General features: G+C 37.4%; 2 protein-coding genes across 2 annotated transcripts in view; one reads left to right on the top strand and one right to left on the bottom strand.

Moving 5' to 3' along the window:
- The window catches only part of LOC114462061 (collagen alpha-1(XI) chain-like), a 69,843-nt gene extending 66,367 nt beyond the window's left edge, over positions 1–3,476 (bottom strand). Inside the window, 1 exon segment of the mRNA XM_028444667.1 lies at positions 3,132–3,476. Coding sequence (XP_028300468.1) covers positions 3,132–3,207 — 76 coding nt within the window. The 5' untranslated portion in view covers positions 3,208–3,476.
- On the top strand, positions 3,322–14,306 carry LOC114462058 (retinol dehydrogenase 8-like). Its single transcript, XM_028444654.1, has 7 exons — positions 3,322–3,456; positions 7,325–7,439; positions 11,576–11,737; positions 11,822–12,001; positions 12,553–12,646; positions 13,532–13,715; positions 13,820–14,306. Exons 1-7 carry the CDS (start codon positions 3,325–3,327, stop codon positions 14,045–14,047), a joined length of 1,095 nt encoding a protein of 364 aa, XP_028300455.1. The 5' UTR covers positions 3,322–3,324; the 3' UTR covers positions 14,048–14,306.
- Positions 14,307–16,896: the final 2,590 nt, after the last annotated feature.

The raw sequence follows: 16,896 nt of genomic DNA, 5'->3' as shown, positions 1-16,896 counted from the left end.
GAAAGTTTATTTATCGGTTCTAGCGCTGTCATCCTGCCTGTAGTGTTATCCCGCCCACTAGCTAGAGAACAGCAAGCAGCCACGCTTGACCAATTCACTAATGCACTCTGAACTTACGTATAGCATTTAGCATAGCGCGGTTACATCCAAAGGCAGCATAGAGAGCTGACTTTTTACGTAAATGGTTTTCATCTTGGAGAACTGACTGCGCATGCGCAAACACAAAAACACACTATTGGGCCAAAGGCAGAGCAGCAATGTGCTTTTGAAAGAGGGTGTGGCCTCCTCCTGCCTTCCAGCGGAGTGAAACTGTGCATCGGTACCAGGAAATAGCGCTGTATAGTCATTTGGTTTATGAAACACACAAAATGCTGACACTTTCATACTTATAGGTACTGTAGGCTATCGGAAATTTAAAAATAAATTACTTATAATTATATTTTTTTTTAAAACAAATTAAATATCAATTGACCCTTGGGTAGGCACTGCCTACCTTGCCTACCCTGACTGCACATCACTGTTCATACCTAATGATACCTGAACTCCAAAGTTACTCATTCCACGATTGCCAAAGTATAAAGCTTCTATTAAAAGACAAAAGAAAAGTCTGGGTACAAAGCTTGTTATGAATAATCGTCCTCGTGACCGCAAAATAATTTATCTCGGAGCTGCTTTTCAAAGGTGGAGGGACTTCCGGCTTTTAAAAGAATTCCGAAAGGACCAGGATTTGGTGACATTTCTCATGGACAGGTAATAAACATGTTTTAATTAAAAGTTATGACACAAACAATAAATGTGTTGTTTTTGTATTTATGCGACTTTGTTTTGTTTTGCAATGCGCATGCACAAACGTAGAGGCGTAGCTTCTGGTCGATTGGCAGAAGCAGGGGAGGCAAGGCAAGGCAAATTTATTTGTATAGCGCATTTCATACACAAGGCAACTCAATGTGCTTTACATGATAAAACATTCAACAGCGTAAAATCAATAAGAACATTTAAAATCATCAGTAAAATCAATCAAAATCATCAACAAACACATTACATTAACAACATGACCAAAAATCTCCCTTTCAATCATACGCAGTAGAGAAAAAAAGTGCCTTTAACTTTGATTTAAAAATGTTCACATTAGATGCTGACTTCAGCTCTGCTGGCAGTTTGTTCCACTTCTTTGCAGCATAACAACTAAACGCAGCATCACCATGTTTACTGTGAGCTCTGGGCTCCACTATCTGACCTGTGTCCATAGATCTGAGAGACCTGCTGGGTTCATACCTGACTAACATCTCACTGATGTATTCTGGACCAAACCCATTCACAGATTTATACACCAGCAGCAGAACTTTAAAGTCTATTCTGAGGCTGACTGGGAGCCAGTGTCAACACTTTAAGGAAGGAAGTGGAGCTGTTGAAGGCGGGACATTGAGATGTTCTCACAGAAACTCCGGATAGCAGCTTTAACAGATACATTTTTAAAAGAAAAAGAAAAGTGTTTTGTGCTGTCACATTTGGAGACATTAATCTGGAATAGTATCAGTATTTTAAAATGGCTTCACATAACATAAATGTGCGATTAGCTAAAAGTAACTTAAAGTAGTGTAACTCGGTTACATTTTGGAGGTGGTAATATTATAATACAAATATGTTACATTTTTATGCCTGTAACAAGTGATATAAAAATGTATTACAATTTTAGAGTAACTTGCCCAACACTGAGTAATTAGAGCCAGTTTCTATCACCTGAATATCTCTCACAACCCAATAGTGTGTCTCAATAAGAGTGCTTCTATGTCCCAGATCTACATCATGTATGTTTTTCAAGAAACTTTTATTAAGCGTGTTGTAACAAAGGCTCTAGCCCAGGGATGGGCAACTTTATCACAGCAAGGGCCAAAAAAAGTGATTGTATCTGATCCGAGTGCCACATGATCAACATTTAAGTCAGCATTTAGAATAATGATTGATCTGAGTATTGTCTGTGATTTTGTGTGTTCATGTAGTAATTGTGTGTCATTTTCTGCATTTATGTTGTCGATTTTGGGGTCACTTCCTGTATTGTGGTTGTTGTTTTCTGTATTTTCCTGTCATTTTGTTGGCAGTTTGTGTCTTTGAAGCTATTCTGTAATGTGTTGTTTTCGTAGTCATTTTGTTTGTTTAAGTGGTTGTTGTGTCTGTCTGTGTCATCATTTTGGGTTTTATGAGTCATTTTGTGTATTTTTGCTTGTATGTGTTTTTTTTTTGTGTTTTTTTTTTGTATATTTTGTATACATTTGTGTGTTTTGGCAGTTATTTTGTGTGTTCTGTTGGGCTTTATATTCGGGACCACACGTGGCCCCCAAGCCTCCACTTGCCTATGTCTGCTCAAGGTATTACTTTTATTTCTAAAAATACTTTCAATGGTATAAACAGTGATGATTGTTGTATCGTAACAGTATTGTGATGACATGATATAAAGTGCAATATAATTGTTGCTGATACAAATATTTTGTAGGGCATTCTTGAGCAGCTGAGAGGCACCAGTGACACCTGGATCTATCAGTCCCTATTACTCATGCAGTTCCAGCACTGCTCCAGGGGCTGCTCTATGTAGCATCCACAGAACAATCCAGCACAGCTCACTTCATTTTTGCCTCAGTCTGTTCACCATTATCCAGCTGGAGAGGTGAAATATTCTGTAAGCTGCTGTATGATGTTGAAGCATGTATGGAGCAGGACAAGTCTCGACATATAGGCCTATGCTTCCCAATGTTTAACTAATGAGCGGAGGGCCCAAGGAGCCCAGAAAAGAGATGGTTAGTTTCTGTAGCTTTAGGCCTGCATGACCTTGTATGGCAATAATAATCCATCAAAAAGAGAGACTTTGGGAAAGTTGAGCAGAAATTTGCTCTGAGTGATTTTTGGAACTAAGGCTGTACTAAACTTTGTGAAGTAGTGTGTGTCTTAGTTAAAACAATGAAATGAACAGTCTCAAGTTCAAGAGTTGTAAATAAGGGCAAGGTGAAGATGAGTTGCATTAATTAAATCAGACTTTTGGCAGCTGGTCTCATGTGATCTGAGACTGAGATAGGAAGATGGAACTTTATGCCCACGGGTGTTAACATAAATATTAATACATTAAGTCCTGAGCCTACCTGCTCTGGAGGTATAAACCATGGTGAGCAGCAGCAGAAGCAGCCGTGTCGCGCTCACTGGGCTCCACGGGTCCATCTTCAAGCCCCGGTCCGAGCCCGAGCTGTCTACACCTTCCCGGGACACCGACAGTCAGGGAACAGCTATAACAGACCGGAGCAGCGCGTGCACCTGCGCCCTTCACTCCAGCAGCTGATGACCGGGAGCACGCGCATGCAGGGAACGGTGGCACTGGTTTGTTGGGACAGCTTCCAGCTGTTTCACCTCTGGATGAGCGGGTACAGACGGTCACCGCAGCGCGGGAAGGAAAGCCTTTATTCAGCAGAGGTTCGAACCTGCTTCACCCTCACAACTTTCCTCACTTTCCCCCACCACCCTCCCCCCTCCGGGCCGACCCTCCCTCTCCCTCCCCTAACATCTCATTTTTAATGCGCGTGTCCTGCCCACGTGAGCGACATTAGCGTCTCAGTGATTGTATCTCCGCGTGCGTTTTACCAAGACTCTCTCTCTCTTGCGCGCGCGCACAGTGAGCAATTAGCATGTGTCATACGTAGCCTCGCAGTGCAATTGTTGCACGTGCATGTTTGATTAGGTTCCACTCTGAACAAACGCTCGTGCCACACTTTCCATTCACGAACTTGCGTTTGTCTGGCACGCGCACAGCCAGCATGCTCGAACAAGACAGCGATGCTACCAGGCTAATAAAAATATGCTGCTGCAGATTCCAAATTCCATTACCTGTCTGTCGTTGCCCACCACACACACACACACACACACACACACACACACACACAATAAAGACTAAACAGGTCTCATTTTGGGCTTTATTGTCTCGTTTTCTGTGATAGTTGACAGCATGCTACAGGTCACTGAAAGGCTAAAACAGAGAATCTGTTGGTTAAAGGAATAAAAAACTAAACACCTGCATACAGTCACATGCATTCCTGAACAATGTTTACATTTAGACTTCTGTGCTTACTATTCAAAAAGTCTTACAATATATCAATTTACTTTGTACTAATAGCGAATGTCCTTTACTTCTGAACAGTGGTCGTCAGCTATAGTTTAAGGAATTTTCTGCTGTGTTTTTTAGACAGATGTTAAAGTAGTGCTGCTGAAATTGGGAAACAATGAAAAATGGAAGTTATGCATCACAATCCAAGAACAAAATATCCGTCACCGTAAGATTAGCTTCTAACATGACAAAGACACATAAGATTAATTTACTTTGATGAAATATCCTCCATATGACGTCTTTATACATCACTTACTATATTGCTTGGAATAAAAACACTTCATTGGTCATCTATGATGAACTTAAATATTCATATTCATTAATTCATCATCTAACTCATCATACTAGAGCCTAGTCATGGAGACTAAAATTATAATTAGTGTTTCATGAATGTTGATGAACTGAGTAAAAATTGAATGAAAGGTTTGAGTGACCATGCTTCACCAACCAAAAGTTGCCTCCTCAATGTTTCCAAATTCCAAAACGTCAAACGAAACAGGTTTTCTCTTTGTATAAAAACTGTCAAGGATTCAGTTATTATTAATTATTTTCTGCTTTTCTATTCTACAGAGGAATACTTTGTGTGAACAGTTTGTGTATTGATTATATGTATAATATGACTGAATAAACGTGCATTCAGTGCTGTGCAACCATTTTACAGCATCTGCATTTGGCAGCTGCTGTTTTTAGTAACAGACGGTATTTGTATCCAGGCAGTTATAAATACTAAGATGTTTCTTCGAAAGAAATAGATTCCATGAATGTTTCCCAACTGTCTGCCTCTTGTTGCTGGTAGGCTTGACTCAAGTTTGCAACACATTCTTTTAAATGCATGTGTAAACGAAAGAGAAGTGAGAGATTTATTACTCTGTGTGTTGCTTTGTTTGTTGTACAAGCAACAATCGTTTTTAATGAGTGCCAAGCCATAATGTTACAATGATGTTTGTTATAACGAGTGTTTAATTATTTTTCTCCCTCTTTTGGATTAATGCATTATCACTAAAGGAGGTTTAAGGTCTAGGTTCCCAAAATGGGGTACGGGTACCCCCAGGGGTGCACAAATTGTCATAGTAGGTACATGGAAAATTTGTGTTGTGTGACAACATTGGAAACGAGAATATAAATAGAGCAGCAGTCAGGAGCCTTCATGCATTGCCACAAATTACACATTGGTCTCTGTAAGACCGCCCTCTAGTGGTGTGAGAGAGACAATTTCATCAAAAAAATGCAAATATAGCGAGTTACGTTGTTTTGCACTAGCCAAACATGCTCAATGCCCTTTGTCACCACGTACTTGTGGCAAAGGCTTTGGTATACGTGAAAACAAATTACACAACTTGGCGTAGAGAGTGATTTCAGACTCTTTCAGAATCAGCCAAACATTGATGTGCTTCCTCTCAACCTCAGCCTTCTCTTTAAATGTCCCATATCATGCTCATTTTCACCCATCTCCATTTTGTTCTAAGAACCCCAAAAACAAAAGAGCAAAAAGAACCAATCAGAGCCAGGATTGTGTTTGATGGGCTGTCTGACAGCTGATGCTCATAGTCCCTGCCCCTTTCCCAGAGCGAGAGCGTCGTCTTTTTTACAGTGTAGGGTCTGGAGGAGTAGAAAATGGAAATGGTGACTTTTCTGCTTGAAAGGTAATTGCTGCTGCTTGATTTACATTATGTTTGATTTGTAATTGTTACACTAGAACTCTGTAGTGCATGTGTTGTTCATGTGTGCACAGCAGCCTCCATGTGGCTGCTGTAAGTGACACGTGTTGTTGCTGCTGCTGCTGAGGTGTGTGCACACAGAGAGAGAGAAGCGCTGCAGTAATATGCTTTTAACAGTGCATGTTATATTACAGTGATGTTGCTGTCGGACAAACGATAGCTTGTTAGCTCTTCTGAGGGAGGGACATTGGGAAGTTTGGAGCAAGAGAGCAGCGAGGAGGGAGGGGGAGAGAGGGATCTGAGAGTTGCGGACTGCACCTTTAATGACAAGTTGTCATGACAATGCTTTCCCAAGAAATGCCAACATAGCTCCAAAGGTGCCATAATTTAGTGAACAACACGTAATGACAGCCTTCATTACACCTTATTAATGACAGGTGTCATGTCATAATAATTCAATTAAACTTTATTTGTAAAGCGCAAATTACAACAAAGTCATCTCATTGCACTTAATGTCAACGTAATGTCAGCCTTGTGTATAAAATGTCAAAGTGTTACCTTATGCTTTCTAAGTGTGCAGGAGTAGGGGGTATATATATATATATATATATATATATATATCAGAATCAGAATCAACTTTATTGGCCAGGGGTGTATGAATACACACGAGGAATTTCTTATGGTGACCTGTGCTCTCTCAGGTAGTGTAACGTTAAATAATAACAATCAACTAGAATAAAGAAAGTAAAGAAAAATAAATAAATAAAAAAGAAGTATAAACATAAATATAAGAGTAGTTAGACTAATATGTGCAAACTAAAGAAAAATAACAGATAATAATAATAATGAAATAAAATAAAAAATACAATAATAATAATAAGATAATAGTGCAGTAGTGCATTGATGAGTAGTGCAGGTGAACATTTAAATGAAAAAATTATGTCCATGAACATTTCGCAGTGACAGGTTGATCCAGGGTTGATATGTTTAGTTCCAGGTTATTTCACAGTAAGTAGTAGTAGTAGTAGTAGTATATATATATATATATATATATATATATATATATATATACGGGACTGAGGATAGTTTAGGAGCTACTGCACTGAAGGGATACTGTGAAGATAAGAATGTGTATTCACATTGGCCACAAGGTGGCGCCAAAGCAATTTGTGTTTACATGACCGCACATAGATTTGAAACGTTTTCTAATCATTGCCACAACAAGCGGCAGCATTACCATGTGGGCCATAGTCTGATATTTAAAACTAGAATATATAAACTGGCTTCACTATCTGCCACTGGTTTACCCACAGGAGTCAGTAGATAATCCTGCTCCCTGTCCATGTGCCTTCGTCACACACACACACACACACACACACACACACACACACACACACACGCACACACACACACACGCACACACACACACACACGTGGTTTCTCCATGTCTTGATCCTCTTACTCTCATCTCATCCCGGATCTTCACTCGTTCCATAAGGCTCTGTGTGTGCGTGTGTGTCAGTGTGCAGTCATGGCGGGTCCCGGACAGAAAGTGGTGCTGATCACCGGCTGCTCCTCCGGTATCGGTCTGAGGATGGCTGTGATGCTGGCCAACGATGAACAGAAGCGTTACCACGGTATGTAGAGATGGCTCTGAGTGAGTGAGTGCATCCCAGTTTGCTTTTTTTTGTTTTTATTTTAAAGAAAACATCCTTAGTATAGCATTCATAACTGATAATTACAGTATTTTAAACTTGATATTCAGTTTTTCTCCCAATGAAGTTGCTCGAAGTTGTTGAATCGTAAACACATAATAAAACGCAAATACGCAATATCTGTGTGACGTGTACCAGAATGTAATCCTCTATGCTTATGAAATCCATATAAGCTCAATGATTAAAGTTGGCTGAATATTTGCAATAGGTTAGACAAATGTGAGCATTTCTGATACTAAACAATTGAGGTCAGGTTAGTTCAACACAATTCTTAATTTGGATAATTTATCCATTTAATTTTATCAATCAATCAATATTTGTACATGAGAAAGCGCTTTTCACACAAAAAGATGCAGTTCAAAGTGCCTTTACATAGTTAAAAATATGCCCAACCCGTATAAAACCTGTCCATCACACACAGAAACACAAGTTAAAATAAGGTCAATGGCACATGGCTGTTAAAAAGAACATCCATTGGACTGGTGTCATCAGGAGACACAGAGATATATAGCTGTGTATCGTCAGCGTAAGTGTGGTAGTTCACTTCGTGCCTCCTGATGTCATCACTAAGAGTGAGCATATACAGACTAAATAAAACAGGGCCTAAAATTGATCCCTGAGGCACACCACATGTTATTTTATGGACCTTAAAGGAGAATATATCCAAACTTATTATAAAAGTCCTGTCTGTGAGGTAGGATAAAAACCATTTGTGAACAGCACCAGAGAGGCCCACCAGGTGTTTAAGAATGCTGTGGTCTACGATATCGAAAGTGGCACTGTATAAGCTTCACTTCAAGTAAAGCTTTAAATAATGTTTTAAATGCTGACTCTAAAAGGGTCAAACTCGTCCAAATTCATTGGGTGAACATAACTTGTTAATTGTTATGTCGGTAACACTTTACCTGAAGTTTTATACATAAGGCTGTCATTACATCTTAACCCTTACCTTAACTCTAACCCTTTGTTACCCTAACCCTAGCCCCTAAGCCCTAACATTAACCCTCACCCCACTAGATCCCTCCACCTAACCCAAAAAGTGCCAACATAGCTCCAAAAGGTGTCATAATTTGGCAAACGACACTTAATGAAAGCCTTTATGACACCTTATTCATGCTAATGACAGATAATGACAGTGTAATGTCAGCCTTATGTATAAAACTTCTAGTAAAGCGTTACTGTTGTGTCCAATGTTGATCCTTTTTGTAGTTGTGGGAGTGAAAGCTGTTTTAGTGAACTGCTTAAAGGGATCACAGCTAATGCTACCTGTGTTTTTTATTAGTGATCATCAAACATGACATAATGTTCCTCGAATGAGAGAACAATGAGGCAGCGTCCACAAAAAAAAAAAAAAAAAATATATATATATATATATATATATATATATATATATATATATATATATATTTATTTATTATCAACTCTACTTTATTAATTATGACAACACAGCCAGAGAAGCTATTTAATCATAAGGAGCCAAACATCAGAATCTAACACTATTCATGCTTGTGTTCATAACAGAAATATCATGAATATCACTACTACTACTACATCACAAATTACTGCTGTAAATGGCTTTGAGGACCTCATTTTTCTGTCAACTTGTGAGCCGCAAATTGGCTTCATTGGTTCTCCCACGAGGATCATGCAAGTGTTTTTATTTTTATTTTAGTTTTTTACAAGCCAACGCACAGTCTTGCCCAAAATTTAGACTATTAAATTATTAAATGCAGATTTAACAATATATTTTAATATTACTTTAATCTTCCCCTAGTTTTAAAATCTGTATGCTTTAGTCTGGAACTCATTTTAAAATAAAAACAGGTCAAATGATGACCTCTAGTGGTTCATTAAATCATGACTGGGACAACAGAGATAGAAAATTACTGTTCATATTCTGACATTTTGAATTAATTGAAAATCACAAATCAAATTGTAATGTTCAAAGAAACATTACATAGAATGTGTCAGTGTGTTTGTTTGTATATGATATATTATTTAAAGAAATGTTTTTAGAGATAGGTTAGAGAAAGCTACTTAATACAAGCTTACATCACAGCAACTTTACATCACACCATTATTTCTTAAGCAACTACATTTTTCATGCGATTCCTGCATCCACTAGTCCCTGTGCGTATTAAAAGAGTATACTTGTCTACACAGGATATTAGCTTGTTCATTTTACACTATTTGCAAATTTAACTCACCATTATAATTTTGTGTACATCAGTAAATGTATGTTAAAAAAATGCAACACAAACTTCAATTATTGGAAAACGGTGATTTTCAGGTTTATCTTATTATGAAATAGGGTACGTTTTTAAAAATAGTCAGAAAGCACCAGGTTTTTTCAGGTCACTGAGATCAGATTAAGGTCTCCAACATAAGGCTAAGCTCCCTGCTTACTACACCTACTTGTAGCTCCACACATACAGTAACTATACTACAGCCATCTTAACCTTTAGTCACTAATAAGACTATGTGATGTGGAACAGCCTCGGCATCCTTTTTCAGACACAAAATATCAACAAAGTCGTTAACTCAGGCAGACAAGCATGGCTATTTTAGAGTTACTTGCTAATGCGAGAACTACAGTAAGACTAATGCTACGTCAACTGGTTACTTTAACGAGATTGCTCATCACCACAGACAGACTATACGGTTTAGCAGCGCTGCTATTTTTAACACACGTTTTCCTACTCGTTGGCTTCAGAAAGAAGCTGTTCATTGTTTAAATATTGTATGTGTGTTATAGCTACACTGTAAACCAGAATAGGTTACTAGAACTCAAAAAATTAAGGCAATCGATTGCCTCAATTGTTTTTAAGTTGTTTAACTTAAAAGTCATAATTTTCAAGAACTTAAAAGGTTGACTGACTGGCTACTTGTACTTTTTGATAACAGGTAAATTAAAGTGCTATATGAATGAAGTTTATTCCTAAATAATCCCTATTTAAAAGAATAGAGCTTTATCATTCTTAGCATGTAATTACAAAATTCTATCAAGTTGTGTTTTTAAGTTATGCATATTCATAACAAATATAGTTCCATTTACTGAAAAATTATTAGTTGAAGTTACTCAAAAAGAAAGAACATGTTACACTAACTTGACATAATCAAGTTAGTAGAACTTTTTCTATCACTTTAAGTATAAACTACGTAATCTATTTAATTAATTTGAACGTTCTGGTTCATAGTGTAGCTATTCTTTGTGGTTTAGCACTAACTGGGATCTGTGTTACATGGTTTCTAGCCTCATCCTAATATAATTAAACTGCTCCTTGGATCAAGTCTGTATCGTTTGTATTTATCAATAGAACATGCAACAATTAATCAGGTTGATTTTAGCCATCACCTATTAATCAACATCAATCAATAGCGCGGCCGAATAATCAGTGTATCCATATCTATGTTCACTGTTTGAGATTTGAGCAACTTCATTTTTAATGTCCTTATCATTACGTTGTATTCTGTAAATACAATAATAATGAGAACAGCTTTATTTGTAAAGCACTTTACATTTAGTAATCTCAAAGTGCTACAGAAACAAGGGCAGAAAAAATTCAACAGACAAAAGCAATAATAAAACCAACAGCGAAATACAGTTTGCATGAGTTTGCCTTTTTTTTTTAAATTATCAGTGGCTTTGCAGTCCTTATGTTGAAAGTGTCACTAATTAAAGGTGCTTATTTTAATTTAATAGTGTTTTGCTTCTTTAGCTTGATCCATATTTTGTGTATCATAAGAATTTTTCTCCCTGTATCCTGTGTATATTAATGTTCTCATTTGAGATATCACCTGATATATCGACCAATATATTGGTTATCGGTAGATGGCCTACATAGGATATCAGGTATTTAAATCCCCCAATATTGTATCGGCATTGGTCCCTAAAAATACCATATAGGTTGTGTTCTATAGTATTCAAAAAGATGATTAATGCAGTCCAATGGTGTGTTGATTCCATTATCACCCAAAGGCTTCCCCCAATATTTTAGACACGATGAAACCTTTGAAATGGTTTGATTTCTCCTTTGCTGTCATCTCAATGTGTGCAGTCATCGCTACAATGCGTGATCTGAAACGCAAAGATAAGCTGGTGGAAGCAGCCGGGGAGGCCTATGGAAAGACTCTTTCCCTGGCTGTACTGGACGTCTGCAATGATGAGTCCGTCAAACAGTGTATCAACGGCATCAAAGATCGACACGTAGATGTCCTTAGTGAGTAAAAGAAGGAAAAATCCTCAGCATCAGGTTGCTTACCATCAGTAACTCCTGACTTTACTCTCCCTGTCTGTGATCTAGTAAACAATGCTGGTATTGGCCTGGTGGGTCCCTTGGAGAGCATTCCCATTGACGAGATGAAGAAAGTGTTTGAAACCAATTTCTTTGGGGTGATCCGCATGATTAAGGAAGTGATGCCAGATATGAAGAAAAGAAAAGGAGGGCACATCATTGTGGTCAGCAGTGTGATGGGACTACAAGGTGAGTAGAGACAGAAGCTGTGAGGTGATTGTGGCTGTATCTCGTTTGATCTCAGAAGCTAAGCAGGTCTGGACCTGTGTGTGTGTGTGTGTGTGTGTGTGTGTGTGTGTGTGTGTGTGTGTGTGTGTGTGTGCGTGTGTGTGTGTGTGTGTGTGTGTGTGTGTGTGTGTGCGTGTGTGTGTGTGTGTGTTGGTGGTGGTTGGTGAAAGCCTCGCTTCCGTCAGTCATCCCCAGAACAGCTGTGGCTACAATAGTAGCTTACCACCACTAAGTGTGGAGTGAAAGAATAATGCCTGTAAATTCTGTAAAGTGCTTTGAGTGTCTATGATAAAGCGCTACATAAAATCTAATGCATTGTTTTTATTAGAGGAGGAAGAAGTAGAGGAGTTACCTCAGATATAATGGACGAGTGAGTGAGTGAATACAGGTGTGGATTGATGAAGAGGCTGATGTTGTTGAACTGCATATATTTACAAAAAGAAGAACAATCACTCATTGATTATCTCCATGTCTCAAAACCACCTCATTAATATGTTTCATGTGTGTTCTAGGAGTGGTGTTTAATGATGTGTATGCAGCTTCCAAGTTTGCCATGGAAGGATTTTGTGAGAGTTTGGCTGTGCAGCTTTTGAAGTTTAATGTCACGTGAGTTCCTTTAGAATACTAAAAATTACTATTAAAACATCTAAAACCACATTGAAAGCAAGAAAGCGCAAATTATAGACATTATACTAGTGTTGACCTATCTATTTCGCTTCCACAGTAGCGCCAACCTTTATATCACATTCACTTTCAGTGGTCCAGTCACAGCATGTGTTTACCTATTACATATTTAACATTTATATGTTTAAGTATTTTTAACCTAGGTGAAATCGGTATATATAGAGAACACACATATATACATATATATATATATATATTTTTTTTTTTTTCTCTTAATCATCTTTTTTTTTTTCTGGATTCCCTCACAGCAGACGTGGGAAACTGGCCATTGAGGGTCTTGCTCTAATTTTGTGCATCTCCGAAAATAAACGCACAAAATGAATTAAAAAAAAACATACAAAATACAGAAAAATACACTAGACAATGAAAAAACACATATTAATCAAAAACACAGAAATTGACAACAAGAGAGCGCAAACCTCCGGCAAGTTTAGAGGCACAAAGTAAATAATGTTGTTATCAGGTGAATCATTTTAAACGCAGCTCTTATGCATTTTTAAAAATTCTAATTTATGGCAATATTACATAATATTAGCGATTATCTCATATTATTCTTTTATCATCATATCATCACATTCTATTGTCCTAAATTGAAATAAAAGCAGCTTAAACATTTCCTTCTTTTGTGTATTTACAATTAAGCAGCAAAATCCAGGTTTTTTTTGACTGCGCATGCAATATTTAATCAATAAAAATATCTTTAAATTAATAACAAACACTGTTATTCAGCACTATTGTAGTGTCATGTGTTCTGTTCTTTAGGTTGAGTCTATTAACTAGTCCTTGGTATTGTGCATCTCTCTACAGAATGTCAATGATCGAGCCGGGCCCAGTGCACACAGAGTTTGAAGCTAAAATGATTCAGGATGTGAAACAGAAAGAATTTCCTGGAGCTGATGCTGACACTGTGAATTACTTCAAAAACGTGTACCTTCCGTCTTCTGTGGACATCTTTGAGACTCTGGGACAAACTCCTGACGACATTGCCAGGGTGAGTTTATATCCCGCTCAGCTTTACAGAGTCTTATTTATTTGACTGTATTGTCTTCTCTAGTGCTTCTACAAGTCATACCTTTTCTTTTTTTTCCCCCACAGTGCACCAAGAAAGTGATTGAAGCCAACAACCCACGTTTCCGTAATCTGACCAACCCCATGTACACCCCTATTGTAGCACTGAAGTACGCAGATGAGACTGGAGGCTTGTCTGTCCATGCATTTTACCACATGCTTTTCAACCTGGGTCCTCTAATGCATGTTAGCATGACGGCCATGAAATACCTCACCTGTGGATGTTTGAGGAGCCGGACTGTTTCTCCAAATTAAAAAAGGACTTAAGCGCCATAGAAAGACTCAGGGGCGGATTCACAAAAGGTTTATCATTATTAAAACGTGTGCAAACATCATTCCACGTGCTAATAAGGAATACAAAGCCCAGGGAGTCAGGACTGCGCATGTTCAGAATGGCCAGTTGTTCATCTTCAAATAATACAGACTGATTGACAGACTGTGTAGCTGATCTTAACTCAGATCAATGGTAGATCAATAGGGTGGTTTCTGTCCAAATCTGCTTATATTGCATTCACTGATCAGAGCAAAGTTACAGGACCAGACGGAGCACCCACATTAAATGAGTGGGAAAAAATATCATTAATTTAAAAAAAAAAAAAAAAATATATATATTTTTTTTTTTTTTTTTTTTTAATTTAGTTTTCTACATGATTTAATGTTTGTGCAGCAGACAGAGAAGTCCAAATGCCTCAAATTTAACTTTCTCAAATGTCAGTATGCAAAACGCTCATTTAAATTGGGACGGTCTGCACCAGTTCTGCTCGTGCACTAATGATTGCTGCAATCAGGTGAGGAAACTGCGTCACTAAAGGATTTAGGGAAGCAACTAAATTACCACCCTTTATTTCAGATCTTTGTGAATCCGCCCCTCAGTGTTTAGTAAGTTTAGACGACCAAAAACACAATTAATTACCATCAAAATCAGCTTTATTTGTCATTATACATGTTACAGAGCAACGACATTTCATTTCAGTTTCATCTCGTCCAAAGAAACATGAAAAGACAATCACATATAACACGGGAGGACAAGAACGGGAGAACTGTGGGTCACCACTAGGGGGCGGCACCCCGTATTTAGATGAAAATGGGAGAATAACAGGAGGAGAGGTGAAGGGAAAAGGCAGGTTTTAGATTGAGTTCCCTATTGGGGTGGACAGTATAAAACTAGGAAAAACTCATGTCAGTTTTTATTTCATCCATAAAAGTTTTTCATTGGTTCACAGGTTTTATTTCTTCTCTTCCTTAGAATTCTGCATTGTATTGATCATTATTTCCTTTATTGGTTGTATTTTATCCTAGCTGTAATATTTAGATTTGCTGTCCTACTCCAAGTGCCAAAGTGCGTTGGATTTAAAACTGTAATGTTACATAGATTACCAGTAGTTTGTTTTACTTAAGTTAGTCCAATACAATTCATAGAAACCTGTACTACATCAGGATCTTTCTATACTCTCTGTAATGACTCAATGAAATCTAATGTTAGCTTTTCAAAGTCTAAGGCCTAAATGTTTTGATTCAAGGGCACCGGTGGTACAATAGTAGCTTAAAATTATACTTTCAGTCCATCCAAAGTAGTTGACTGTCAACCACTGCTTCCATTGTCCCACCCTAACTCCCTCTATCCTGTTCCCTTCCCCCTCACCAAGGTGCAACACTTTGCTACTTTTTATGTGTTTCCCTCTAATAAAGTTTTTCTTACCCTAGCGCTTCTGATGGTCAAAATTAAACAATAAAATAATTGTATTTATTTCATTGCAATAATAAAACATGCATTTCTGTCATAAAAAGATTGCACTACATGCAGTGTGAACGGTCGACAGCATGTGCAGACAATGTAAACAACAGGTTTGGTTTAAGATTATGTGACAATGAATAGTGTATGTGTGTGTGTGTGTGTGCAATCTATACACTTTAAATGGTCATAAGGGTGTTGACCAAATAATTGGGTTTTATCTGTAATATAAGGTGACCAAGTGCCAGTAGCCTCCCATAACTTTTTGCTAGAATGTTTTATTTATTTTTTTTACCGTTGAATTATGATTATTTTCACACAAATCAAATTATAATAATAGTCAAGAATGACATTTTATCCTCATATTGCATCAGCAGGCATGTCTGAACCCGTTTTGGTACCAAAATGCAAAAATGACTTAATTACTCGTGAGTAAAGCATCAATGCATGTATTTGTAAAGGTTATTTTTTTAAATCTAATTTAGATTACAAAATTTTCTTTTTCGTGTCAATTTATTAACGATTAATGTATTGGTGTAGAGGAAGAATTCAGGTATACTGTACATGATTTAAAACAGTTCCTAAAATAATATTAGCTATTTTGGCAATTATTAAAATTAATTTTTCCACGTACACTTGAAGAAACGAGCTCCCGTTTACGTCGGCGTTTGTATCCCTGGTTGAAATACACTGGACTAAAAGTGCGATTTATAAAAAATATTTTAAAAACCTTTATAACATAAATTAATTAATTTAAAAAAATGTAAACAATTTACAAGTGCTGAAAATTTTCAAGTGGTGATTTTAAATACTTTCACAATAATCTTCGGATCTTGTTTCTTTCTTTGTATTTTCAGTCAATATAGCGTAGTACGTCACATCCGCTCACCGCTGAACTCCCAGTACGCCACATCCGCCCGCTTTTTTAACCGTTAGTTCTTTCTGCATGTTTAAGAATTAGTGATGTGTTGCAGTGTTTTTCAACCTATTTTTATTTATATTTTTTTTACACACAAAATAAGTGTTTTTAATAGGAATCAAATGAACAACAAAACAATATATCACATTTCATTTTTCAAATGACAAGTGCAATAAAATCAAAGAAGTCAACTTAAAAAAAAACCTTGGAAATATTTAAGTTAGATATTGATTATAATTGTGAATTCTGCCAAAAACAGATCGAAACAATCAGTGACCTGTTTTACAACTGCACTGGCAGAAAACCTCTGGATCGCTTACAGCAACGTATTTACAATAAAACAGGATATATGGCCAGCCTCCGGGAGAAAAAAATCGTCTTTTACTTTGACATCCCCACCTTCCCGAAGACCTCGCGCTTTATTCAAACGCTACTATATATATTCCTTGCTAA

This window comes from Gouania willdenowi, chromosome 1, assembly GCF_900634775.1.
Source record: "Gouania willdenowi chromosome 1, fGouWil2.1, whole genome shotgun sequence".
In the NCBI taxonomy this organism is placed as follows: Eukaryota; Metazoa; Chordata; class Actinopteri; order Blenniiformes; family Gobiesocidae; genus Gouania; species Gouania willdenowi.
The sequence above is the reverse complement of the archived record's forward strand: the minus strand, read 5'-3'. Positions and strand labels throughout refer to the sequence as shown.